The following is a 27769-nucleotide window of genomic DNA, read 5'->3' on the forward strand; positions in this document are numbered from 1 at the left end:
TATATATATATATATATATATATATATATATATATATATATATATATAAAATTACTTTTAGGGTTGTTTTATGTTACTACTTTTTTATAAAGTGCATAGTGTTTTGTTGTATGCTGTAAGGTTTTAACTAATTTCACAAATCGACTATAAAATGGCCTATTCACTACCTGCACGGCAGTCCGCTGTGGAGAACGCCGGCCTACTCATGATCCTGCGCGGTGGACTGCTAGCGGTGAGCGGAGCTTACTGGAGTCTCGCAGGACGCAGGGGGTATCCTGCTCGGCATTGCGGGATGGCTTGCACACTGCGACTACATTCATAGTCCTGCATTACGCGGCGGACGGCTAGGTGGACTGGTATGCACGATAATGAATGGGTCCATTCATTATCTTGCATTGTGCTTGCAGTGCAGTCCACTGCGCAATGTGGATTATGAATGTGGTCGCAGCGAACAAGCCATCCTGCAATATTACAATACGACATACGTGACTCCTTAAGCCATACGAATAGTATGTGAGCAGTCTCCTATCTGCGCGGCGAACTGCCATACAGGTATATGAATGAGCCATTTTGTTAACGTGCATTCCTAATGACTTTCTTAAAACAATAAAATTACTTAAAAAAGCATGGTATAGCTTGTTGGCTGATTTAACGAGTGCCACACACGTGTCTACGCTGGTCAGTGCCAGTATATGGACCATTGACCACCATAATCGTTTACATTATACCAATGTGTACATAGTAGGAGTAGTGAGTTGTACGGTCACACGGTCAGACGATATATTGAAAACCGAGGCAAAAAGCGGTGTTTTTGTTCCCCCATGAACTGGCAGAAAAAATGGCGTTTTGTAGTTCCAGTTTTAACTGACTTCAAAAAAGGAGGAGGTTCTCAATTCGACTATATGTTTTTTTGTACTTATGTTACGCGATAACTCCATTTTTGAACCAATTTTGATGATTCTTCTTTTGTTGGAAAGAGGGTACCTCAGTAGTGGTCCCATTTAAATTTGAATAATATATTCCGCCTCTAAAAGGGGGTATTCATTATCCTGCATTGCAGCCCGCCTTGCCGCATGCTGTTCGTCGCGCAACGCAGGAATGTAGTCGCAGCGTGCAAGCCATCCTACAATGCGTCCTATGAGACTCCATGCTTGGGCCATACGCAGGATAGTGTGTGAGCAGTCACCTACCTGCGCGGCGGATTGCCACGCTGCACTGGTAGTGAATGGGCCGTTTAAGGCAAACTTGGGGATGAATGACTTTTGAGGTTGGTTTATTTTACTCTGTAGTGATTACACGAGTTAATTTCTAATATAAGATTTGTGTTTCATAATGAATGGTTTTAATTTTAGTCAGTCCAATTTTTGTAGGTTTTGGCGTTTAAGATACACGGTAAATTTTCAACATAGTTATCCAAATAGTGTTGGGTCATGGAAAAATTTCAATTTTTCAGAAAAATAAATATTTTCCGGATATTTCTCCAATATTTTCCTTTAATTTTTCTTATTTGACTTTGACATGTGTCAAAAGTTAAAGTTACTGAACGAAAATAATGAAGCCAATGACAAGTGGTGGTGGTGTGGTTGTTGGAGGTTATAATTTTCAAATAAAATTTTCGCAAGTTTTCAAATTTTTCCAATTTTTTGAGAATTTTTCCGGAAAAATTTTCACTATTTCAAATATTTTGGAAAATTAGCCAATTGTATAATTATCCAAGTATCCAGGATGAAAAAATATCCGTTAAACTGTCAGTGTCAAATTTGACAGCTTCACTGTCAGACAGTCGTGAGTGGATTTTTGAGGTTATTGTGAAAATTATGCTCAAATATCTAATATAACTGAAATAAAACAAACTCATCGTGTTTATTTCAAGTGTCGATAAAAATTTTACTAAACATGGCAACTGTATCCGCTGCGCCAGCACCAGGGTTGCAACAAATTGATTTATCTAAATTAAATATCCAGCAGTTGGCTCAGTTGAAACAACAACTAGACCAAGTAAGTTAGCCTAACTTAATAATTTTCTATACTTCAGTATTACTACTGAAACTATACTATATGACAAAGCTCGCTTTATCGTCATATTCATCATTGATGGAGAACGACTGTGAAATTTAAGCTTCCCTAACAGCAACTTTATGAAACTTTGTGCCATCTTCAGCTCACCAGGTCGGTAAACCTAGAGAGGCGTCTTGTATTACTAGTTTTGTCTTACTGACCAATATTTCTACAACCATTAAAACAAAATATGATTTTTATTAATAAACCTTTAACTTTGTTATATTTTCTTTATTTTCAATTGTTTGATGGATCGTTTCCAGGAGCTGAATGTCTTGCAAGAATCACTTCATACTTTGAAGATAGCACAAGGCAAGTTTGTGGAGTCTGGTGAGAGTGTAGAAAAGATGACACCAGACATTAAAGGCAGAACTATTCTGGTACCTCTAACTGGGTCCATGTATGTGCCTGGTATAATTGCAGACACTGAGAATGTTATTATAGATATTGGCACTGGATACTACGCGCAAAAGGTTAGTGGATACAAACAATTGACTTTTGAAACAGTTAATTGTCAAAAAATAAAATTAAATGTATTTAATTGAGCAAACTATTATAATATTGTATTCGTTTTATAAGATTGGTTGTTGTCACAGTAACTTATCTAAGAATAATAAAATTAGTATTCATTTACATTCTTTAAAAATCAATTTGTGCACTGTTTAATTCTTCCTATTTTTGTTTTGGAAAACGTATTTTAGGCAATGTGTACATGCAGTATTTCTTTCAGTAATTATTTGAGATTTTTAAAACTTTAAATGTTTATTATTTTAAAGATTTTATGTGGAACTAAAAAAGTGAGTCAATAGTTTTGGTCCAAATTTAAACCTGACTGGTTATGTTTCAGGACATTGAAGGTGCAAAAGACTACTTTAAACGAAAAGTTCAGTTTGTTACGGAACAAATGGAAAAAATTCAAATGTTGGGCATGGAGAAGTCCAAGATCCGTGAAGCAATCTGTACAATGATGGAAATGAAACTCCATGCCCAGGCACAGGCCCAAAAGCCATCTTCTTCATAACATTAGTAGTTTTTGATTTGCTTGCTTTATTGTGTAACTTTCTGCATTGTCTTGAGACTGTTTTAATATTAAAAGTGGAATGCTGAACAGTTTAATAATGTTTACAGATGAAAGTAGTATCCCGTGATAGAGATAGGGCAATTACTGTAATGGTTTACAACTACCTTTTCAGTGGTTTAGTATTTAACTAAATTGCTGAAAATTGCCATATCCAAAAAAGGGAAAAATTTGTCTTATTTGGTATGTTTGCTAGGTGGTTTGGCAATTGCAGTAAAGTCTTTATGTTAAACACTGCTGCTTGAATTTATGAAATAATCACTTTCTTTGGCACCTGTGGAAACAGGCAGAATACTTAACAAATTTGTTATATGCTTTGTGCTTGGGCATATAAAGGATACTATTTTTAATTTTCTTGAGATCATAACCAGAGAATTTATACCCTCCTTGATATAACAGTAGTTGGCTGCTAGATTATGTATTTGTTTGAGCTAGATAAATATTGCTGTATGAATCTGAACTCTTAAAACATAACTGCAGTTTCATAAACAAATGTTATTCATATATTTAAATAAATGTGCACCAGCATTGTACATGGATAGAGAGCAGAATTTTTTATATATATGAAAGATCACATCATTACCTAATTTTTAATGTTTTAGTTTGGTTTAATAAGCAATAAATTAATAACAGTATTTAATTGAGGTGTTATTCAATTATATGTTTTAATAAAATTATTGATATCAAATTATGACGCATAATTGAGAAGAGGCAGCTGTGTATATATATATATATATATATATTTTATAATATCAAGTGACGGGACGAACAAGTCGTGTGCCTGAAGGTAAGCTACATGCCTGTCCATAAGAGTTGCAGTATGAGTAAGATAACACTATGGGTCTACACAGCGGTGATAAGACCCATGATCAGTTACGGCGCGATAGTATGGTGGCCACGAACCAAACTGACGACCACAACTCACAAGCTGGACAAATTCCAAAGACTTGCTCGCATGGCGACCACCGGCTGCATGTGGACAACTCCAACTGAACCTGCGACCCCTCTCACTGTTCATCAGACAGGAAGCGGCGTCAGCAGCAGTGCGTCTAAACAGAGCCGGCCTTTGGAAGCACATGACGATCCCACATACAGAAATCCTTTATAAGACTGTCAATGAGGATCCCAAAACAATACATCTTTGACAAAAAATACAAGATACAATTGTTTGAAGAGCCCAATGAAGGACCCCAGAGAGGTATGTGTCTTCACTGATGGGTCTAAAATAAATTCAGGAACAGGTACTGGGGTATTCTCAGAAGACCTCAATATCAGGATATCAACACTGCTTGGTGACCCCAACACAGTATTCCAGTCTGAATGCGTGGGCATCAAGTTGGCGGCAGAAGCAATCATAACGAGAAGAGTAAAGGATTCACTCCATTCGAATAGTCTCCGACACTATATCAGTACTTCAAGCACTGAACAGCTTTGACATAAACTCAGGGCTCATTTAGGAATGCCATCAAGCACTCATGGAGGTATGTATACGAAACCATGTAACTCTACAGTAGATTAAAGGACACAGCGGCTCACGTGGCAATGACGCAGCAGATGAACTAGCCAGAAAAGGGTCGAAGACGGACGCTGTAGGACCAGAACCCTTAGTGTCCCTCCCCTACCAATGGTCCAGAACAACTATACACGAAGGTACAAAATCTTCACATAATAATACATGGACCACCCTTACGGTTTGTAGATAGGCGAGGGCAGCACCCCCAACGCCCAATGCCAGTCTATCTCGAATTTTAATTAAACTCAAAAGGCAAGAGCGTCGCGATATTGGACGTTTAAGAATAAATATTATATTTTTTTCTATTTTCGATAGAACTATATATTAACCACTGAAAGTGAAGATCAAAATAAGGCAAACTCAACAAAACATGTGACACCAAATGATTTATTTTTTTAATAGGCCAAAATGATAGCGCTGATATCTACAGTAATAATGACTTAATTTAAACTATCTTATTACGTATCTACAATGTCTTATAGTCACAAAACAATATCAACTAAATAAGGCAACGACTATTCCATAAGTTTGTAAACAATTAATTTTAATAGTGTAGTAAAACAAAGTATAATTTTCAATTTTTTTTTACCATGAACATGTGAAAAGGTGTTTGGATACATGATAAAATTTTAATTATTAAGTTATAAGAAATTTACATTGATATCGGTTTAATTACAAATAATACGTACATACAATATAAACAGTTTAAGTGGTAGTACACTATTTATTTAAGTGGAAGTGTTGTAGAGGCTATTTCGGTGTAGCATTGAACCTTGATTTTTGGAAATCCCTTTGACATCTTGTGACGTTTATTAAAGTTAATAATTTACTTAACATATTGTTATGAATAGGAAAATGTAATCGTGAAACATCAGTTATCACGTTACTTGAGTATCTACTGTTTCTTACAACGTGATCAGCACCTAAATTTTTATTCAAGTACGTATGTATCAATAAAAATATTTATATCGTCTATTGAAAGTACGCTACATAAATATTTACATTTTAGTACATTATCTTATCACTTATAATAACATAACATTAACTATCAAAGAGAGTTAGGATTACCAATCACGTATTCCACGCCTTTGGCGAAGACTCTCCTTCTAAACACCATAACCCAAAAATATTAGCCTTCTTACACATTAGAATGCGAACGCGTCCGGTCGCTACACGAACAGATCACTCGCCTGCTCGGCGAAGTCCTTATCTCAAATGGTGTAATACTCTGGAGCGAAGTCGTTGGCCAGGTTGCTCAGGAAATGGAAATCCGAGGAGGAATTAGAGTTGTCGCCAGCGGGAGCAGCGTGTGTCGCTTCATAGAATTGCTGGAAAGAGCCGTATCCGTCGCCACACTCGCCGCCACCACTGGTACTGCCGTAAGCCTCGTTGGGAGTTGCATTTTGAGGAGCGCTAGGAGCGTACCCTGCGGCTGCAATCGGCGGCTGTCCACTGTACCCACTTGCATCGTAATACGCGTTTTTAGCGTATGCCTCATTGCTCTGCGAATTCTTTTGCCCATCAGTTCCGTAATAGTTATGTGCATGATCGTGCTGAGCACCTTCGTGGTAATGATAGCCGTAGTGGTTGTTCGGATATCCCATGTGCTCTCCGGGATAACCTTGGGACTGTTCGTATCCAGGATGCCCATATCCAACTTGATCTTTCCCATATGAGGGATAACCGTAATTTTGATACATTTCATGAGGATACGTTTGCCTTGAACCAATGCCATTCGTGGGCCTCGTAGAAGGAGAACCATCTTGTTGTCTTCCGTGTTGCTGGCTTCGAGCGTAGGCATGTTGATCTGCGCTTTGCACCGCAGGTCCATAACCATCGTAATTTCTGTTACTTTGGGGATATTGGCCCAGTTTCCCAACAAATTGTTTCGAATCCATACGAAAATCTGGGTGCGGAATAAACTGCCCTGGTGGTGCATTTCCTCTTATGACGTATGGAGGCATAGCATTAGGCACAGCTTGATGATGAGGCGCCCCCGCTGGCGCATTAGGAGGTGAAGGCCGTGGGTAGTGACCGAGAGGGCTTGGGTGCATGCTCGAAGGAGTTCCTGGCGTCGAAGAAGGCGTGAGGCTGACAGATGGAAATTTAGTTCCATCTGGTAAACCGACTGGTCCAAGACTATCCTTCGAAGAGGATGGAGATACCTTGCATGCCGTGTCTAATGACGGTGAACGTTTTCTGGATTCTTGTTTGATCCTTTTTGCTAGGATTCTTGGTGCTGTAGTTACAACAGTGGGTGGATGACCATCGCGGGAGTCATCCTCAGCCAGTTTGTCAAGAGATGAGGAGGAGGCTACACTCGAGGCTCCGTCACTTGCAAAGCTGTTGTTATTTGTAGCGCTAGGTGTGTTGTTGTTTCGCGTCCGCGACGTTAATTCCGGCAAATCCTCTGCGGGTGAGCATAATGCTCCAGGAGGCAATTCGCAGCCTTGACAACTTTTCTTTCCTGATAAAGGACGGTCGTCGTCCAGGAATTTTTCCAGTCCAGATTTGCTCTTGCCACCATCAGATGTGGTAGAATCTTTGTCATCGCCGTCTTCACTCTTGGTCAGCGTTTGTCTTTTGTGTTTCATTCGTCGGTTTTGAAACCAAACCTTTACCTGTAACAATAGATATCTAGTTTAGATATATGGAAATTTTTCTAATTTGTGTCAGTACGACATTAATTTTGTTTAGTTTACCTGTCTCTCTGTGAGGTCGAGCGATGCGGCGATCTCGATTCTTCTGGGTCGGCATAGGTATTTGTTGAAGTGGAACTCTTTTTCTAACTCCAAAAGTTGTGTGTTTGTGTAGGCTGTTCGTAGTCTTCGTGGTAAACCATTTTCTAAAACAAAAATTTAACATTGTGTTAACAGAATTTAACAAATGTAACATGTGCATCATAAAATACTTGATGAAATAAACTTGATTTTTTTCTATTAACAATACGGAACAGGTCCTATTATCCAAACCATCAGTCAACGTGAATTAAGTATCTTTTTATTTTCGACGCAGAGCATACGTTTGCCCGTATTTTATACATTTTTAAAACAGGCACGCTCCAAATTAATACAGGGTAGAGCGTTATTCCTGGAAGCTTTCAATAAGCGGGTTGCGAGCTCGCGAGGCTCGCGGGTGCGCTTTCCTTTAATGTAATAACTTGATCGCATGTCAGAGTACCGCCCTTGAGGCCATTGTGTCGAAGTTGTTCTTTTTATTTTACCACAAAATACGAATTGGAATTCGAAATTCAAATTACAAAAGGGCGGCGAATAATAGGGGGATTGCGTTCGCGTGACGACTCTACCTACATTCGCAACGTGTTGGTGCAGTTAGTGAGGTTCTTAATACGATGGTTATAAAGGTTGTTTTTTAATATTTATGGCTTGCATATGCTTTGGTGGGGTTAGTAGTGGTGGTTGATTGACGTGGTACGTCAGCTTTCGCTGTTGCCATTGGACAGGGGCAGCTGTCAATCAAACGTTGCGCGACCCTCGGTTCCGCACGAATGCACTGGCCCTGCCTGTCGGGCTTAAGTACAAACAAAATAGATCCAAACTGTATTTTATGTTTAAAGAATAGTTTTTATTTTTCTCTAATGTATAGGTAATTGTTTGGTGTGGTTGGAAAATCAAAATGTGGTTGCAGCAACGATTAATTCGACAGTCGCGCATGTGTTAGGCACTTGAATAATATTACTATATTATCGGTTTACTGAACCCGAAACTTGATAGCCCTTGGTAGCCACTAGAATTATTATTAGAAGTATATTCGGAGACAAAAGCCGTTTCAACTATGGCAAATATTTTTTGGGAAAATGTAGATAGTTACAGAAAAGAAGGAATAGATTAAATGTCATTAGAAAATAAACTTTGGTTGTTTCATTAACAGCCGAATTCCAATTATACAGACAAAATCTAGTGAAACAGCATTATAATTTATAATTAATTATAATGTAAGAAAATATTCTATAGGCAAGTACCTACTACTTACAATTATATAAAGTTTGCATAAATACAATTTTTTTATATACCTACTCATATTTTCTTATATACCAAAACGCGTCTTTTGTTTCCGCGCACGCATGTACCGAGAGAAATGTTCAAAAGATGCAAGTTTGGCAGTAAGTTTTTGCGTGTCGGCCTGTAATAGACGTTATTATGCGGCCTCGAGCCGCCGCGTATAATGCGAACATTATCACGATTGTGCTTGTGGCTGTACCTATTCTAGTATTTTTTTCTTGTTCAAAAATGTAATGCAATTTTCGAACAATTTTGGAGCATGTAATGACAACTTCGACTTACTTTCTTATAAATTTTGTCTTACCTTCCTATGTACAGCTAGTCACAGAATATGCTATACAATACTTTTTAAATCTTATCTATTTTGTTTAAGGTATAACAACAAATAATTTTGACTAATCTGTACTTTATTAGTGCAAGTAGATATTTTATCGCATTGGATGAATTACAAAGTTTATCATTATCTTTTGACGTCCAAAGGAACTGACTACAAAGTACCTGTCCAACGTAGCTGAAGGCAGCCGTCTAGAAAAGTCCAAGATAGATATGCTCGCACGCTTTGAAAAATGACGTAAGGTGTGCAACGTGTAATTATTTAAAGCGATTGCTCTAATATAACAAGGTGAAATCCCTTGTTCTACACGATGGTAGTAATAAATGAATGCGAAGTGTTCGCTTGTTTAACCCTCCATGCTCAGGCGGTCGCGGACAGCCCGGTCCGGGTAAGATTTACTGCGGATTAGGGTCACTTACATCGGTCAAGTCAAGAGTCGCCTTGTCCGCACTTAATTTGATAATATCGCCACGAACTGGGTTTATTGAATTATGTGGGCTACCTGAGAGTTTAGAGAGTGCGGTTATTTATGTCACGTTACAATATAAGATGTGTGTAAATAGATTAAATTAGTTTAATATCCACCGCCTTTAAAAAAAATTCTATTGCGTCACCTTTACTTTAAATTGATTTGCAGTAAGTCTTCAGATTAAGTAACTTTATTTGTACACAAAGAAGAAATTGCAGATTACAAAATCACAAAAGAATAACAGACCCTCAGTGGAGTTTTTACACGAGCATTACTTGTAAACAATTTGCGAACGATATGTGCGGCCCCTCGGCAAGTTTAAATAATTAATCAAGAGCCGGTAAAGGATTAATGCTGGCCAGTTGGCGGTCGGATGCCATTAGAGAACGTTCGATGCCCCTCCGACTAAATACTGTGGTCACATTATTTGCGGGATCACGAAATATACCTAAGCGTTGCACGAAGGGTTAAGAAACGTTAGATAATTTATTTTACGAAACTTATTTAATCTCAAATTTAAATAAATATCAAGAATCACCAATTTCGTTGAAGTTGTAACACACGCTACACGCTCTGGCTTTTTCTTTGATAAAGCACCAAACATTTATTTTGAATGTTGCCGCTGCAACGGTAAAGTTACCGAAGGGAGGGAGGTTTCTGCGAAAAATATTACGTTATGAGGTGTGAAAGGCATAAATGTAAAAATTCAATATTTCAAAGGCGAAAAAAGTAAATTTTTCCGCAATTTCTCGTCGGTAACAATGTCGTTTTGGGGTGTTTTCGAGCAGTTTACTCACACCGATTTTCGAGATTTCACACTTTGCATGATTTACCTACATTTGAGTACCAGTGGGTACACTGAATAAAAGCAACCTGGTAAACATTAATATATTTATTTTAGTTCATGCATAAGTTTGAACGTTGAAAAGTAAGCAAGAAAATCAGTATGTATTCGTGTATATTTGTTTTCTCAAACAAACCAACGTTTCGGGACCTTTATGGGTCATATGCTCACAGCTAACTAACGATTTAGATCCGTAATAATAGTTTATTTCCAATTTATAAAAATCACGAAAGCCCAAGAAACTCGAAAATCAGTAAATGCAAATTTACAGCCCCTAAAGCATTTACAAACCAACTTTTCTCTGTTCCGTCTGTATTTCAATCGATCATGTCGGGATTTGTATTTTTCCGATTAGTTGTATCAGCTTTGACGTCGCATCAATTATAACCTGGCTTACTGGAGACAGATCCGAGACGGTTCAATTTGGAGGGGCGCGTATCTCGCGTCTTATCACGGTTTGATGAAGGAGATCCTTGGTTTTGTAGTCGGATACACAATTTGTACTCCTACAATTTAGAGATGTTTTGTTTTTAATTGTTTTAGTTGCAAAATAACAGCTCTAAACCATGTTCGGTGAATAAAATAAACATTTACAAATAAAGTTAAAACATCGACCGGTTAATAAAATTATTTTTGTGACCAAAATATGCACAGTATGTCAGAAAAGATTAAGTGGTAAAATATCATAGTAACTAGAAGATAAATTAATAATTAAGATTTAGATCACTAATGGAAACTAATTGCCTATGTTTACTGTTCACACAATACGTTTATGATGTAGATACGAGTTTTTAACACAGTCTAGCGGAAAAAAATTTTCGCTCCCAACATTTTTTTGTTTCCTGTTATCTACCCTTTTACACATTAAGTCAGTTTCGAAGCCGTCTCAAAATTTCATCAATTTTGGCCAATACAGCAGGTTATTAAAACTTGTCGTGGCAGACAGACGGTGTTCGCAGAGTTTGACAGCCCCCCTGGGCCCCGAGTTCGATTCCGTCCACGACGAAATTTAATTAATCCAGCATTAAAAAGTTTCGATTTCGTAATTGTTTTGTGAAGTTGTTTTAGTTTATTTCCGTCTATAAATATATTCCACTAGAAATAAAAATATGAAAAAGGAGCCAAGTTCGGTACAACGAATAAATAGGGTTCTGTTTGTTAAAATTTAAGTGGGGGTCGAGTTCAATCAAAGTTCTTTTAAAGTTGCCTACAAAAATATATAATACTAGTGACAATATTCAAATCTACAGTATCATACCAATCTTTTGGTATGAAAATTATAAAAAACCGTGCCAGACGCTATGTCAACTAAGCCACGGAATGAACCAGCGGACCTCACGAATTCTTCCGATTGAACAATCTGTTCAAAAGCGTCATGCTGCAAAAACTTTTCTTAATTTACGGTGTGCAGGTGAAATGGAATACAACTCATAGAGGGCCGAAAGCTGCTCGAAAAGTTTCGTGTAATAATTACATGCGGTCAGTGCATCTCCCTTTTCTTTCTGAAATGACTGGCATACTTGCGATCACAATTAGGCGTGTAGGTATAAATTAATAATTCGCATATTGTGCATTTACATTACCAATAAATAATGCAAAACGTTTTTAACGGAAATGTCAAGGAAATTGTGTCAGAAGAATTTGTCGATACACACGTTGACTTATTCTCGGAATAGAAATTGCTCGGAATCGAAACTGTCCCGAAATTGGAACTCTTTACTCTGAATTGACCCGTGACATGATGACCCACCTAAGACGAGGTTTAATTAATAGGTAAATTAATAACGAATTAAAATTAAGAAAGAAAAATTCACCTAGACTTGGCTATGTGGTTTTAAATATTTGACTTTTCTTTGACAGATAGAAATTATAAAATCCACAACAATATAACCAAACACGTTTTTAAAGAGTTTCAAAATGGCCACCTTAAAGACATACGGATTTCCGAGAAAATCCGGGTTTTTGTAATTACAGATTTTTCACAAATTAATTTTTAGTTTTATGTATTATTACGTTTTGAGTTTCTTGATTGTTTGTTGCTTGTTTAAGCTGTTGGCTCTATAGCCAGTACTGGACAAATAAATAAAAAAATATAACGATTTCCCGCGAATATGTCACAAAATTGAAGAAAAATTACAATCTAAGATCCTACAATATAAGGCATTATAGCCAATTAGACACCTTAGCTTTAAAAAACAAGATTTTATTCAAAAACGAATAAACGTTTTTGTTACATTGTCTAAACAACCTGACGTACTAATTATAATATATTATAAAGCCTGACATACTAATGATTTTAAATATTATTTGAACATGATATATTTGCCAACATACATACCTATTTATTTAACTAGTGATTTGAATTTAACACATCTGTTTTGTCGTTTTTCTATAATTCTGATTTTTTTATATACTTAAGTGTTGGTAGGATATATTTCTTATTTACATGTTTAAAACAAAACAACATTAAACCAACGATATTTGTCGTTGCAATAAACAGAGATATTTTCTTTACAAGTTTTAAAAAATCTACGAACTGTCAATGATCTTTTCAACATTTTATAGCTTTCTAACCTTTACTATCTTTATTAGGGTTTGGCGTTTCGAAAATGCAAAACGCTTAAGACTGGTGGCATTTAATTGCCCTTGAAAGGGGACAAAAAATAAACGGCTTGGGTATAAATAACGGTGCACTTTTCATAATCGCAATTGTCGCCCGGAGAATATTTAGTGCGCCGTAAACGGGATCTCGGGGGACGAAGGGGACAACTCGGTATTCAACATACTATCACTACGTCTATTAGGAACTAGGATTATGTCTATTATATCTAATTATTCATGTAGGGCATTCTTTAAAGAATTGATGATGAGGCTTTTGTACCATGTTGCAACGAAGTTATTCATACTGTCTCGTATGTTACAAATATTACATTCGGTGTCTATGATGTTAAAATCAAAACCTCAAATGCTTACTGTACTTCAACACGAGTAGGTAGGTGTCATAAATATTGATGGAATGAAAATTATGGAAGTATTAAAGATTTTTAAAGTAAATTTGATAGAGTTTGTATGTTTGATATCTTATTTGAAGTGAAGTTTTGCGCTAGCATCACAGTCACCGTGTTTTGTCAAGATGAAAATAGAATTCTAAACCAAAGCTACTTATACCACTACTCTAGTAGACATGTGAATTATTTTGTCTGTGATGAAAAAAATTGTATTTTTTTGCATTGCATACACTACGTAAATTCGTATTGTTTCAATGTAACCGTCGTTATATGAGATGCATTAATTTTGTCAGCTGGTAATCGGTATCACACTTCGCAAAGCCATATATATGGGAAAACTAGCAACTATAATAGAGTTGTGTAGTGGAATTTGTTTATTTGTTTTTCCTTTAGGTACTCCTGTTTATAATTTCGTTCAAACGCTTTAATGCCTACATTAAGCCCAAATCTATGGTCTCTAGCCAAGATGACGTAGCATAGTCCACGTTCGCAAAAACAAACAGCTAAAACAAAGCGGTTTTTGGTTTAATAGAAAGCTGAAACCCACAAAGGCGAAGGAAGGCATAGCGTCGACGAATAAATTTTATTTATCAAATAAAAGGATGGCGCGCTCGTTTTTCACCGCGCGGGGACATTATCGCCTCTTTTAATTATTATCCCGCCGATAATTTATGCGAAATCCACTATGCCACTTTTACGGCTGATCTAGGAATAGGTTTGAGATTTTTTTGCGCACATATAACTACTAACTAACTATCGAGTTCTTATGTTTTCGCGATTGTTACACATAGGAAATGAAACTATTTTTCCGGATTTAAATCGTCAACCGTGACCATGGGACCTGCAAGGGGCCCGAAACGTCGGTTTGTTTGAAAAAACAAATATACGCGATTTAAATCCGGAGAAATAGTTTCATTTCCTATACTAACTAACTACTTTTTATTTCTATGTTGTTACTGTTACGATTTCGTGATTTAATTGTAAAGAAATTACATTAAAATCGGACTACGACAAGGTTCAAAGTTTACAATATCATTGAAGAACTGAGTCACTGAGAGACTCTTTGTTTAAATCATTAAAAAACTACAGCCAACAAAAAACTTTAGGTCTAAAATGTGCAGAAATTGAATACAATTGCAAGATAAATAAAAGAAACATTTTAATTCTCCTTGCGGTAGGGCGGGCGGCGCGCCCTAGCCACGCGGCCTCCAGGAAATGAAGGAAAAAAGCGGCGGAAGCTGCGGCCCCCGCACCCCGCCTCGGCTCCCAGCACTGCTTGTGGCTTCTAAATGGAAATTTATTGTTAAACACTTCGTCAATGGGTCCGAAGTAGTTTCATCGTCCTTTGTTCTTATTTGTTGATAATGTATTAAAAATCAGTTGTTTTCACATCGTTTTTAGAATTATGTAGCTAATTATAGAGCATACTATAGAAGGCTTATTGAAATAAAAACAAAACACACCTTAAAATCTACTTAGTTTAATAATAATCACATTATTATTTCATAGAAAAATGGCACTGCCAATGCCATGGCAACGTCATGGCACATGCAGAGAACGTGATATGTAGATATTTGTAGCATATCTTAATAGATGAATTGGCTAGACACTGTAAAAGCAAATAATTCATGCTCACTTAATTCAGTATTTACTCCAGTAAGAGTAACTGAACTCTTTCAAAAGTCAAAACTCTTTGTAAGTTCATAAAATTCACTCCGGCCAAAAAGCTGGCTGCGATCCCCACAATTGAAAAGCGAGGGCGCTCCAAGATAGGGCACTTGCTGTAAAAGTTAAAGCTAATTGCCCTTAAGACATATTTTTAATTTCATTGCCCATTCCTTCTTTCTTAGTGTTGGCTCGAGTTCACTAACTCCCGCTTTTAAGGGTAGCGCGTAATTGCCATTTTTACGAGATAAGGTCACAACTTTGAATGTCGAACATATTTTATGTGGTATTTAAAATTCGTTAATGTTTCTCATGTATTTATTTTTATCGATGCTTGCTAAAAAAGTTTAACACGTGTGTTAGCAGCGTTTACTCAGTAATTTCTAATTATTAGTCAATTATTGACCAGTCAATTGTATAGCATGATTTGTTTTTTAATATTGAGATACAGTCAATGCGATTAAAGTTGACTAAGTCTGAATAGTTGAACAAAACTTGTAACTTCATTACAAACACAGCGCTTCAACGATGGCGATAATCCTCCTAATTTGTGACCATGATGCCTATTAGCTTTGTCGGCGTTCGCGCATTCAAAACCGGTAGTGGATTGAAGATTTTTTACTCATAGCCCATGTCTCGACAATTCCCTGGTGCGTGGGAGCACGTGGCACAAAGCGTTGGCCAGTAGCCGCCGACTCTTTGTGCCTTCATCCAATCTGTCATTTCATTTTCATAAATGAATCATTCTTCATTTGAATTCGGGACAGAATTGTGAGGTTTTTTCTTCGCCGCTGACCTGCCCACCGCGGGGGTCGCCGATGACTGATGATATTTTAATGGTTTATTTTCTTTAACATTCTTATCACCAACTATTGTAGTGACCAGCGCGGTCGGAGCTTACTGTAAAAGCGCATATTTTTTTTTCTTACTGCTCTACTATCTCAAGACTTTTATAGTATGCAATATCTATGTACCTTTAGTATTTCTTATAAAATAAATATATAGTGTTTTTTTTAATAGGGACTGTATGGGGAAACTGTCTTAGGTATCATGAGGTATTTCATATGTATAAGTTTGGTATATGTTTAGGTAAGCGTGAATTTTCCATAAAAATGGATAAGAGTAATTTATTATTTTATTTTACACAAATCGACTTAGTTTCATGTTAGTAGGGCTCACTATAAGTTTCTGGAACTGGCCACTTACATAAACAATATTTAAAAAGTAATTACAACATTTGAAAATGGAAGTCTTTGGCTGTAGAATATAGTGGTTTCATCTGACTGTCACTTGTTTTTACATTGTGGCGTCATTTTAGAAATTGGTTGTCTACATCACCATGGATTTAACTCGTGGAAATTTTCGTAGTATGATTTTGTACGACTTTAAGTGTAATTTAACTGCTCAGCGGAGCTTCGCTCGGCTTCAAACTGCTTTTGGCGATGAAGCACCATGCAAGACGACTATTTAATGCTGGTTTACAGAATTCAAACGCGGTCGTGTGAATCTCAGTGACGAACTTGGTGATGGTCGCCCGTCCAATGCTGTGAACAACAAAAACATCGACGCTCTGCGCCGTATGATCAAAACAGACAGGCATTATGTGATATACCATGATATTCGGGCATCTTTAGGCATAAGCATGAGTCAAATACAAACAATACTACACAAACATTTTGGTGTGAAAAAGCTGTGCTCTCGGTGGATCCCACACAATTTGACTGAGGCTCAAAAAACGGATCGCGTCATTTGGTGCAATGCCATGCTTACCATATTCAACAAAGGGGCGTCAAATTTGGTGTGGGACATAGTAACAGGTGAGAAACATGGATTTATAGTTACGATCCCAAAACAAAGCAGCAATCGAGGTTATGGGTCTTTCGTTTCCAAAGTGGCGCACGTGCAAAGTGCCTCTAAGCGGATGATTTCTTCTTTTTTTAATAAAACTGGACACGTGGCTACTGTTGCTTTGGAGAATCGTTGTTTCGTGAATAGTGATTGGTACACGACCATTTGTTTGCCGGAAGTTATTGACAAACTCCGTAAAAATAACCGTAAACGCCGTATCATTTTGCACCACGATAATGCTAGTTCTCACACGGCCAGACAGACAAATGAATTTTTGAAGGTGAACAACGTTGACCTTATGAGCCATTCCGCGTACAGTCCCGACCTGGCACCTTGTGACTTTTATTTATTTCCAAAAATTAAGAACCAGTTACGCGGTCGACGATTTTCATCACCTGAAGAGGCTGTCGAAGAGTATGAAAAAGTGTGTTTCAGAGATTGTCACGGAGGAGTGGCATAAATGTTTTCAAAATTGGTTCAATCGTATGAAAAAGTGCATTAACGCTAACAGAGAATATTTTGAGAAACAATAAATTCATTTCTGACCATTTATAGTATTTTTTTCTTATTTATTCCGGAAACGTATAGTGCGCCGCACGTAGCGTTTCGTTGTGCTAACATTCTAGAGAACAGAAGTTGATAATTATGATTATTATTTCAAATTTTTCTTCAAAGAGATGAATGCAAACACAAAATTGATAGAAAAAAGTGTTTCTTATTTGAAATTCATTTAATATCAGCATGTGATATTATTGTGTCGATACTCTATGAGCACTTAAAATTAAAAGTAAATTTTAAAAGTGAAGATTAGCACATTTGAGAATCAAATATTGATTTATTGTGTAAGGTACTCCGACTAGAGCATACCTCATTAATTGAACGGTTTTCTATGATAAAGGTATAATTAAATTTAATAATTTGACTAATTTGTGCTGTCCACATTTCTTTTCTTCCGATACAATGAAAGTCTTTTTTCTTTTAAATTATAACTCTGACAAAATGATGCAGTGTGTGCGTTATTGTGTAATGAACTAACATGAAAGTAAGCTAATTTACACTAAAGAATAAATTATAAAAAATGAATGCTTTTATTCTATGACCGACCGCTTCTTAAGCAGGAGTCGTGGATTTGAATCCGGGCTTGCACCTCTGAGTTTTCGGATTTTATGTGCGAAATTTAATTTGAAATTTACCTACCTATTTATAGCTTTCCGGTGAAACATCATGATGGAAGCTGCACATCGAAGAAGGTTCACAAGCTTCGGAAAAAGTGTGAAGTCCCCAACAATTGGGCCAGGCTAGCGAAAGTTGGCCTAATCCCTCACCAGAGAGGAGATCCGTGCCCAGCAGTGGGACGTGTAAATGGGTTGACGATATATGATATATGACGATTTATAGAAAGTTCGCACATTATTCCAAAATTATGTCCATAAAAGAGACCTAATGGTAAAATTTCATTGTATCTAGTATATGTAGTTTTAGATTTCTCCACGCAATCTCAGTTAAAAAAGACAGCATCGATTTAATTTAAACCAGCCTAGCGCAACGTGCAACATTTAAGTCGAACTGGTCCCCGGGATAAACGGCCCGGCCAAAGCATCAGAGATGGTTACATAGCTTTAAGACAAAATTGTCAAGGATCGCGGTCAGGTAGGTACTAATATTTATACATTGTATAGATAATTATATTAACTCTAGACTTAACAGGTTTCTTGTAAACTTAGCGAATAAAAAGTATAGGAAAGACGAACGTTGTAGAAGTTTACATTTAAATTCTAAACTGACTGATTATGCAAACTCTATAGTACGTAACATTACCTTCCATCCTTGTTTCATTATTTCTTAAGATCTAGCTTGTCTTGTAAGTGTAAGGAAATGTTATTGATACTAAGTTTGAACAACACGAAGAAAAATTTCTTCGTTCCGATTGGACTAAAACCAATGTCTGTTGCCATGCTGAAACCACCGCTTACTTTTACTGAGCTATAAGAATAACAAACTAGTGGTTGATTTCCATTTTGCATACATTTAATGAATATCACGGTAGTACCTTTTTTTTTTTTTTCTAATCATCAGTAACCCACTTAAGGTTAAACCCGCACAGCACTGGGACGTATAAATGACACGGATCTCCTGAACGTGAACCTTCTTCAACGTGCGGGTCACGTTGTTATCGTTCATCGAAAAGCTCATGGTAAATTTCAAACTAGATTTCGAGATACTCAGAGGCGAGGCCGGATTCGAACTCAAGGCCTCTGCTTGATAGGAGGTAGGTCAAACCATTAGGCTACCACGGCTGACCATGGTAGTAAAACAACATCATGATATTCAAAATAAATATTGTAAATAAATGTGTTTGCAATTTTTGGGCATCGTAATGGAACCCAAATCATAAAGTTTAAGTTGTGCCTTTATCATCACCTTCTTCAGACAGCACTGTCCCTATTTCCATATGCGTCCAGACAATTTCTATCACATCTTTTTTCGAGTGACGTGACACAGAAGCTAACTGTCAATAGATGGCGCTGACATGTTCTGATGAATGAGCGCGACCGTTATATGCGCCCGCGCTCGTCATTAGCTTCATTCACGCGCGGAGATTAAAAGAAACAATCCGACCGTTGTCCGGAGACGACCGTCATCGGAACGGAAGTCCATACAAACGGCGGTATGCAACGTTTTATCTATTTTTCACTCCGCTTGTCTTTGTCAAAAAGAAATCGCTTAGAAAACGGCGAACAGTTATTGAATCGCTGGAATTATGACATGTGACTCAGCTATTGTCTTTGTTGCAGCAAACGTAGTCAAACGGATTTCGATATTGATCAAAGTGTTTCAGGTTGAGTAGGTATTCGTATATTTGCTGAGAGATCAAAAGTTGTACCCGCTGTTACTATGTATATACTCAACTTTTTAGTAGCAGTAGAGCTCCTTGTGAAAGAGTTTGTCCAGGGAAGTACTGCCACTTTACTTGTTTCTGCTGCCAAGCAGTAATGTGAGTATTACTGCGTTTTGGTTTTGAAGGATAAGTGTGCTGGTGAAATTACAGGTAAATAGGACATGTCAATTTATGTCTCACGGTGACGGGTGTAGTGGCAGTGCCCCTCAGATCTTTTAGGCGAGTCGCTTATCACCAGGGGCGCGACTGGTTCGTTCCATCACTTGGTGTCATAATAATCTCTGTACAGAATACTAAAAAAACCGACCTCAAAAGTCATGCATCCCCTAGTTTACCACCCTTAGAGATGGAACATTTTCTTCAAATTTAAATATTACCACTTCAGAGGTATCCTCTTTCCAACAAAAAATAATCATCAACATGGGTTCATACATCGGAGTTATTCCGTAACATACATAAAGATAAAACCAATCGAATTGAGAACCTCCTCCTTATTAAGGTATATTGCGTAAGAGTAAACTGTTTAAATTCGTTGTCTCACTACGGACCGAACGTCTCTTTTATATTAATTGCTGTTGATCATTAAATGATCATAATTGATACGTACTTAAGTATTACAATGCACAATAATAGCCCTTTGTTTTCGAAAAAAAGATGATCTATTTAAAATCTTCCGCTTTTTGACTTCACACGTCGTCTGTATCTATTCTTTTGTTTTATCTATTAGATGTTATTTTTGTCTTGTCTTGTGGACACCGTGCCGATTGATGGATCAGTGAGGGTTATTTCGTAGGTGACCGACATGTGTTTTTAACGTTTATTTGTGCACTTTAGAGCACATGTTTAATTTTAAACGTTTCTATTTCTACTTATTTTTATTGTGATTATATGTAGTTTCTTATTCGTTTAGCTTTTATGAAGATATTGGTATTGAAATGGCTGGATATTGTACGTCACGTTCGTTGAAACAATGTTAGTATGTTGAAGAGTTAATTGTCAATTGAGAGGCAGGTACGACGAATATTTGTTTTAAGGTTACGATGAGTGAAGACTAACCTAACCTAATTATTCCTGCTACCAAGCAGTAATGTGAGCACTACTGCGATATTATAGGCACGTGGGACTTGTCAAGTTTATGTCTCTGAGATTTCTTCGTCTCGTTACTTTGTATCATAAAAAAATAAAAGTCATCGCAGCATCGTCGTATCGACAGATGAAGGTATGTAGATCTCGCAGCTATCACCAAATTGTTTTTATAACTCATGTAACTATGAAATAAAAGCTATTTCGACACGTCCGCCAACGGTCGGACGTCGCGTCGATAGACGTTCGCGACAGACACGCTGCGACATGTGAAACGACTGTTTCATTCTGAGTGTTCGATTTAATTTGAAACACAGTGTCACGGAATATTGGAGAATCATAAATTTTAGAGCGTATAAACTGGAAGCATTCCTTCGATATTAGAGCTTGGCTCTATAATAGAGCTGGAGTTCGTGAAGGATGTAACTTTCTATTTTTAAAGTTCATAAAACTCTTTAAGCCCTATATGAATTCTTAGAATATATTCTCAGTTAAAGAGCTTACTTAATATACATCGACGATGTTATTATAGAATACTGGATTAGAACACTGTGGCAAAACTATCACTACACATAAATGGAACATAATCAAATACAGAACCGAACCACGTCCGTGTTACGTGTTAAACTTACAAAGAAAACTTTTTATTGTAGCAAATAATAGGATTCATATTCGCAGTTGGCCCGCGAAGTTTCGTCGCGTGGCTGGCGGTTGCGGGGGTGGTGGTGACGGGGAGGGGCGTGGAGTCGAAACTTTCCGGCGTTTTGTTACAACTGCGCCAAACTTGCTTCTGTGGATGTTTTGCGTGTCTCACTCGCTTCATCGTTTCCCTTGTTTTAGGCGATTATGTGGTAGGTATGTAAATATATATCTACGTATAAGTACTACGTAAATTTAAAGAGATTATTTCTACAGTTCTGAAAATTGCTACTTAAAATCTTTTTGTTAATTCACTATCTAACACTATCCACAAAGAAACTGTTCAACATTACAAAGTGTTACGTAAGTAAATTTTTGGTCTTGTAATGTAATAGTTGTTTCGTAACTGTGCGATAGCAAAGGGATTCTTATCCTGATGTGACTACGTAAGTTTTCGGCCTTTAAAGCTTATGACGTTATGCAAACTTCTTAGTGTAGTGGTCAGTCGCCACCATTAGTCCAGTTCCCAGTTTATAATGGCGAAACTTGGTAAACTATTAAGTGATGCCACAGCATTTAAGTGGCCATCAAACCGAGCTCTGATCACAATAACTTGGCGTATCATCAGAAACTTGCGTTGAGACGGGCTTCATTAAAGGGACAATGCATGTGATGTACGGCGTCTAAACTCGGAACTCGGACCGTTCCGTGCAAGTGTTGCTACATTGAGTGGACAGGGGCTAACTCGAGGAACTTTCCTCTTGAATATTCCTCCCACGTCCACTTGTTTATGGACGCGCCGGCAATTTTGGTCCCGGTTTTGTGGGTTAGGAAGTTCGTGAGAATATCCCGTTAACTGTCCCCCGATTAGATTTACCGACGACGCCTCGTTGAAGGGTAAAATTTTAATAGCCAAGTTTGCGACGTTTGAAAATTTGGCGACTCGAATGCAGGGGATGCCTACTAGAAACATTCTCTTTTAGTTTCTGAACTAATCATTATTACCTGGAGCGACATAAGCCATATTGTGACGACAAAATCAATTCAATAGATTATTAAAGACAATTTTGAAGACATTATTGTCATAAATAAATACTTCAATGTTTTCTTTACAAACAATGGTTGTTGGTTGGCCCAATCATCGGTTTGATTGATTTATATTTACTTACAGACGTTATTCCCACACTTAAGTAAGATTACGACGTAAGTATTGTTTGCGGGGACAATGTTTGTTCGTCAAACAGGCGAGGGGGTAAGGGGGCGCTAGTTGTCCAGAACATAGAGGCGAGGGGCGCTAAATGCAAGTCACTCATATCAATATCAGGCGGGCCGGGGCGCGTTTTGTTTCATCGGTTTTTGCGTAACTTGTAACTTCTGGTTTAAAGTAAGAGTTTGTTTGACAAACAAGTAAGTAGCTTCACATTTGCTTGCTTGTAGTTTAACAAAATGTTTGGGTATTTTTCTATTAAATCAAATGATATAACTGTAAGAGTCATTAGTTTTGAGCAATGATTCTGTACTTAATTATATAAGAAGTGCTATTGGTAAGGAAATTATTGACTTACCCTAACCTAATGAAACTCATTAAAGTTCAAAATATTTACTCTGCTCGACATTTGGGTAAAATAGATGTTATGTTATGGTGGTAAGACACATATGATAACGAATAATCTGCCAGACAATCATTTTAAATCAATCAATCAATTGTCTGGTCTCTAACTAGGGCATTCCTGGTACTATGAGTACCAGAGTAACGGAACTAACTCTGGGGCAGTTCCTAGAACAGAACCAATTTAGAAAAGTTCATTTCCTTTCAATTACCATCACCTTCGTCTTACATTCGCCTTCATTCCTTTTCTTTCAGATTGATATAAACTAATTAAGCTTCAGTTTTCACAATAAATATCTTGAAAGGTGCGCCATTAGCCAAATTTTTATTTTAACAGTAAAAGGATTATTGTCATCGCTCAATCTTCAGTTTCAGAATCTATATCATTTTCCGGTCTGTCCATATCATCGACAAAATTTAAAGTATTTACATTTTTCAAACAAGTTGTGTGTGTTAAACGTACCTACTTAAACTAAATCGTTTCAAACCACGTTGAAAGACAAACATGTGTTGTAATTCGCATTTATGGTTTAACCACACATAACACATTTTTGCGAAATTCGCCTACGAGACGAACCAGATTTTGTGAAAACAATTTTTTGTTTTAACAATTACAACGATTTTTTAAAATATATTACTGAAAAGTATATTAAACTTTATATTACAAGGTATAACACTGCATTCATAACTCATTTTACGATTTTATGTGGGTTAACGCATTTATGCAGAACAGGGCCCAATTGTCGTCACGATCTAGTGGGAACAGCTAGACACGATAGTCGTTCAACGATAAAATAAACGTCCACGACACAGTCAATACAGATAGTCGTAAGGTGGGAACAGGCTAGACGCGACAGTCGTCCAACGATAAATAAAACGTTACGACATAGTGGGAATCGCCCTTATGCAGTTCGTGTTAATTTACGATTTTCATGTGACAAACGCATTTTTTACGTATCACATGTCGCTTTATTATGGCATCAAGGCATCGAGTATATAACCAGAAATAGAGACGAAAAGTCATTTAATTTGTTTCAAAAGTATTCTGCCAAATCATTACTGTGACAACTGCGCTCCGATTGACCAGCCCGAATTCGAAACAACTGACGGGATCGTCAATTGTTTCACTTCAGTTTAACTTGAGTTTTGCTATAATAGACGAAAATTGCATATTTGATATTTAATTACCGATGAACTGTGATTCCGTTTGCTTTGTAATTAGATGTTTTGCTGTTTTTTCCACACCACCGAATGGAACAGCCCCATTGTTAGAGATATTATCTTTATTACAATAAATTTTGCTGTAATGCTGTATAATTTTATGCAATAAATAAAAAGGTGATATTTAAAAGTGTTATAAGGTCCATTTACCTGATTTGCCAGGGATGGTTGGTCCTTATTTCGACTCTATTTCTGGATAAATATACTCGCTGATCCGAGGTAACTACAGCTGAACTACATCAACGTAATCGTAAATAATGGCGACATTCTCAATATTACGAAATAGTTTTTAGAATCGTCAGTAGGACTTTCACTACGATCTCAATATTTGTTGCTGTAATGGGAGTGTCGCAAGAAGACGTGTTGGTAAGTTTTGAAATCTGATTGGGAATATCTTATGCTTCTCAATAGTATATATATATTTATATATTTATGTTATAATTATTATTGATAAATATCACTATGATGTGAAAATTACGATGCCTGATCCTTGACTTGAAAATAATGTATAACATTATTTCACGCTTAATTTTGATAAAGGAAGACAAAAAAGTTGTTGAAGGAAACTTTACATAAGCGCTAATGAAATGCTAATTATAATAGTTGTTAATTTATCTGATTAATTGAATGATAAAATATTATTTGCGAAGTGAACAGCAGCAGTCGCTAACAATTTCTTTTAATTTTTTTCAATCTCACTAGCTCGGAAAGGCTTTCTTTCTCACTAGAAATCTGCGCGCAACAGCGTTTTTGTAATTCGAACATGACGATTGACTGTGATGCACCTAACTTTGTCTTTCGATGAAAAAAAACACAATGACACGTTTAACTACGCGATTTGTCATACATTATTTACGTAATATAAATCCGTTGGTATATTTTATTCTTATTATTGTTGACATTAAATTGACAACGATAACTAAATAATTTGTGTTTATTAAATTATTTTAATTCGTCGAAGAACTAAAATAATTTCAATAATCGTTTAATTACACAAAATAATAGTACAAGCTAAATAAAAATTGGTGAGGTGTAAATTCAGAACGCATCCGAAGATTAACTTTTTCTTTTAGTTAAAGAAACTGATGTTATAAAGTTGAACTGTTTTTCTTTCATCTATCATTTTTCTTGCGTGGTGAAAAGTTGTGTCAAACAAGTTGTGTAAAAACAATCTTTAAAAGAAACAAATTCTACTTAGATCCATATCTATACCTCCTCCTCTGGGACAAAGTTCGTTGCAATGGCGATTCACACCGTCACATTTGCAGTGCTCTACAGTACACAAAAACCGTAACGTGAGTTGTGGTGGTGTAGGATGCTGACATCTACTTGCTTTGTTGAAATTAGGTGTTCACGTTTGAGTGTATTAAACAGTTCCGCTTATATTGTCTCTTTTAGCAGGAATGCGTGTAACGTAAATTTTTTACGGGAAAACTTATTTATATAATTCATAATTTCTTTTCTATGTCGATTGCGTTGTTACGTGACTTGTTTTTATCACAATTGTAATTTGCTTATTTATATTAGTGTTGCCAATAAACACTTTTAGCAAAATATGACGTTTTTCAAAATTAATATTAATATTTCAGATTCTATTTGACCGCGCGCAGTTTGTATAAGGAAACAAAATACTTTTTTTTACGTAACATTTGTTTCTAAAGTCATCAAGCCACGAATACCAGCAGATTGTGTGCTCGAATAATGTTCTTTATGTCCAGGGTAACGTACAGTCAACAACATAGTATCAAGTTTGATACTTCGGATTTTGGAGTGTTCGTATCTTAAACGGAATTTAAATCATAACTAAGTGTCGTCTTGATTGCTAGTTTCCAGAATCGTTACTGCTGAGCAAGTGCTGATATATTGTTTAGTTATAGTTTTTCTTATATTTGCATGTAGAAGCTTTAATTAGCACGTAATAGTGTAGTCTAAATTATATCATATAAAAATAGCTGCATATGGGAAAGCCGCACTATTGGCACTAATATAAAGGACCTATTAGATTACGGTGTACGTTTATGTTGTTAGTTGGACGATATGAACGTTCAATAGACATATTATTATATTTTTGCGTGCTCACTTTACTCAGATATAGCAATGAGAGTGCATTATTGACCCCACTGTTTCGATTTCTGTTTGCACATAAAAATTTGGTCGTGCCCTCAACACGGTGTATCAATAATAACATGCGCGATACGACTATAGTACTAAAAATATATAATTTCGGATTTGGCCGACAATGTGGTATAAAAGCGTCCTAATGTCAGTAAACAGAATAATACAGCTTTCATATCATAATCATTTCACATAATTAAACATATGAATATATTTTATATAAATTAACATGCGTAACACTTGTTGTGCATAACATTGTTTTGTATAATGAATGAAATAATTTTATCATCACCTGAGTTTTTTAGACGACATAATAGATGAGTGTCATAACATACTCATGGATATTTGCGGATGCGTAATACAAATATGGGTTGATTAAACAATTAAAAAAAATAACAACGCCACAAAGAAATAAATCTGAAGATTAACGTTCTCCGTATTTTAGTTTTATGACTTACGTCTGCGTGTGCCAGCTTTTAATTTTGCCAAGAGAGCGACTTCGATTTTCCTGCAGTTTAAAAAAGTAACTTATCTGTTAAATAGAAAGAGATGCAACCATTGACCTACGTTGGAGTAAAAGAAACGGAAGACTGCAGAAGAGGGAACGAAAAATAAAACAGGGGAAGAAAGTTAAGCGTCCGTGACTTTTCAAGATTTTTTTCGGCGTTTATTTTTTTAAAGTTGACGCTCGGCGCCCCGTTTGTAGCGAGTTTATAAAAGCTAGCGTTTTCCGATTTGTCTTTTGTTTTCCTCTTTTACCTATTCCGTTCCATTTATTTTTATTGGGGACTTCTGGCGATTTCAGTGAAATTTAAGGAATAGTGATTTGACGCACTAATTTATTATTATTGGAAATTTATTGCATGAAACGTCTATAGTTTTACTTGGAAAGACTGAAGAACTTATAAATAATGTTAACCATAAATCATATATTTGTTCAAGCTGAACAACGATCAGTTATAGAACATAGGCTCCCACGCTTCAACAGTGAAACAATAAGAATAAAACTGTACCAAATGAAATCTATATTAGAAAACGTAATAGGTTCATAAGCAATAATGAAAGTAAACTTCCGAACCCCCTAATTACTGCGAAGCGAGCGAAGGTAAATAGTACTAAGGCGCCGTTCGATCATCCATCACCGATAGAGACTGTCTTTGTGGCCACCGACCAATTACTGGCATGAAAATTAAATTCACGAAATCTAATTAAGAAGAAATTGTTTTATTTATTATGATGCGTTCGGGTCATTTGTTCCTGTCGCTTGGTCGCTCTGCCGACGCCCGGGGCGGGTCCTGTGCCCATCAAACGGTCTGCGGTATCGGTTTTTTTGGGGTGATCGCGATCGTGTGATCGGAAGGGCA

The 27769-nt window shown here is 36.6% G+C and overlaps 2 protein-coding genes across 2 annotated transcripts in view; one reads left to right on the forward strand and one right to left on the reverse strand.

The window, feature by feature from the left end:
- Positions 1–1805: 1805 nt before the first annotated feature.
- Positions 1806–3745, forward strand: LOC113237877 (probable prefoldin subunit 5). The gene is made up of 3 exons (XM_026474576.1): positions 1806–1998; positions 2322–2531; positions 2906–3745. Exons 1-3 carry the CDS (start codon positions 1897–1899, stop codon positions 3077–3079), a joined length of 486 nt encoding a protein of 161 aa, XP_026330361.1. The 5' UTR covers positions 1806–1896; the 3' UTR covers positions 3080–3745.
- A 1497-nt stretch (positions 3746–5242) lies between these two features.
- Positions 5243–27769, reverse strand: part of LOC113237746 (homeotic protein proboscipedia) — a 52718-nt gene continuing 30191 nt past the window's right edge. The window contains exons 2-3 of the mRNA XM_026474378.1: positions 7352–7494; positions 5243–7270 (exon numbers count right to left, since the gene is read on the reverse strand). Of these exons, the coding sequence (XP_026330163.1) occupies positions 5861–7270; positions 7352–7494 (1553 nt within the window). The 3' untranslated portion in view covers positions 5243–5860. The remainder of the gene's footprint in view (positions 7271–7351; positions 7495–27769) is intronic.

This window comes from Hyposmocoma kahamanoa, unplaced genomic scaffold (assembly GCF_003589595.1).
Source record: "Hyposmocoma kahamanoa isolate Upper Pololo Valley unplaced genomic scaffold, ASM358959v1 94, whole genome shotgun sequence".
Lineage (NCBI taxonomy): Eukaryota > Metazoa > Arthropoda > Insecta > Lepidoptera > Cosmopterigidae > Hyposmocoma > Hyposmocoma kahamanoa.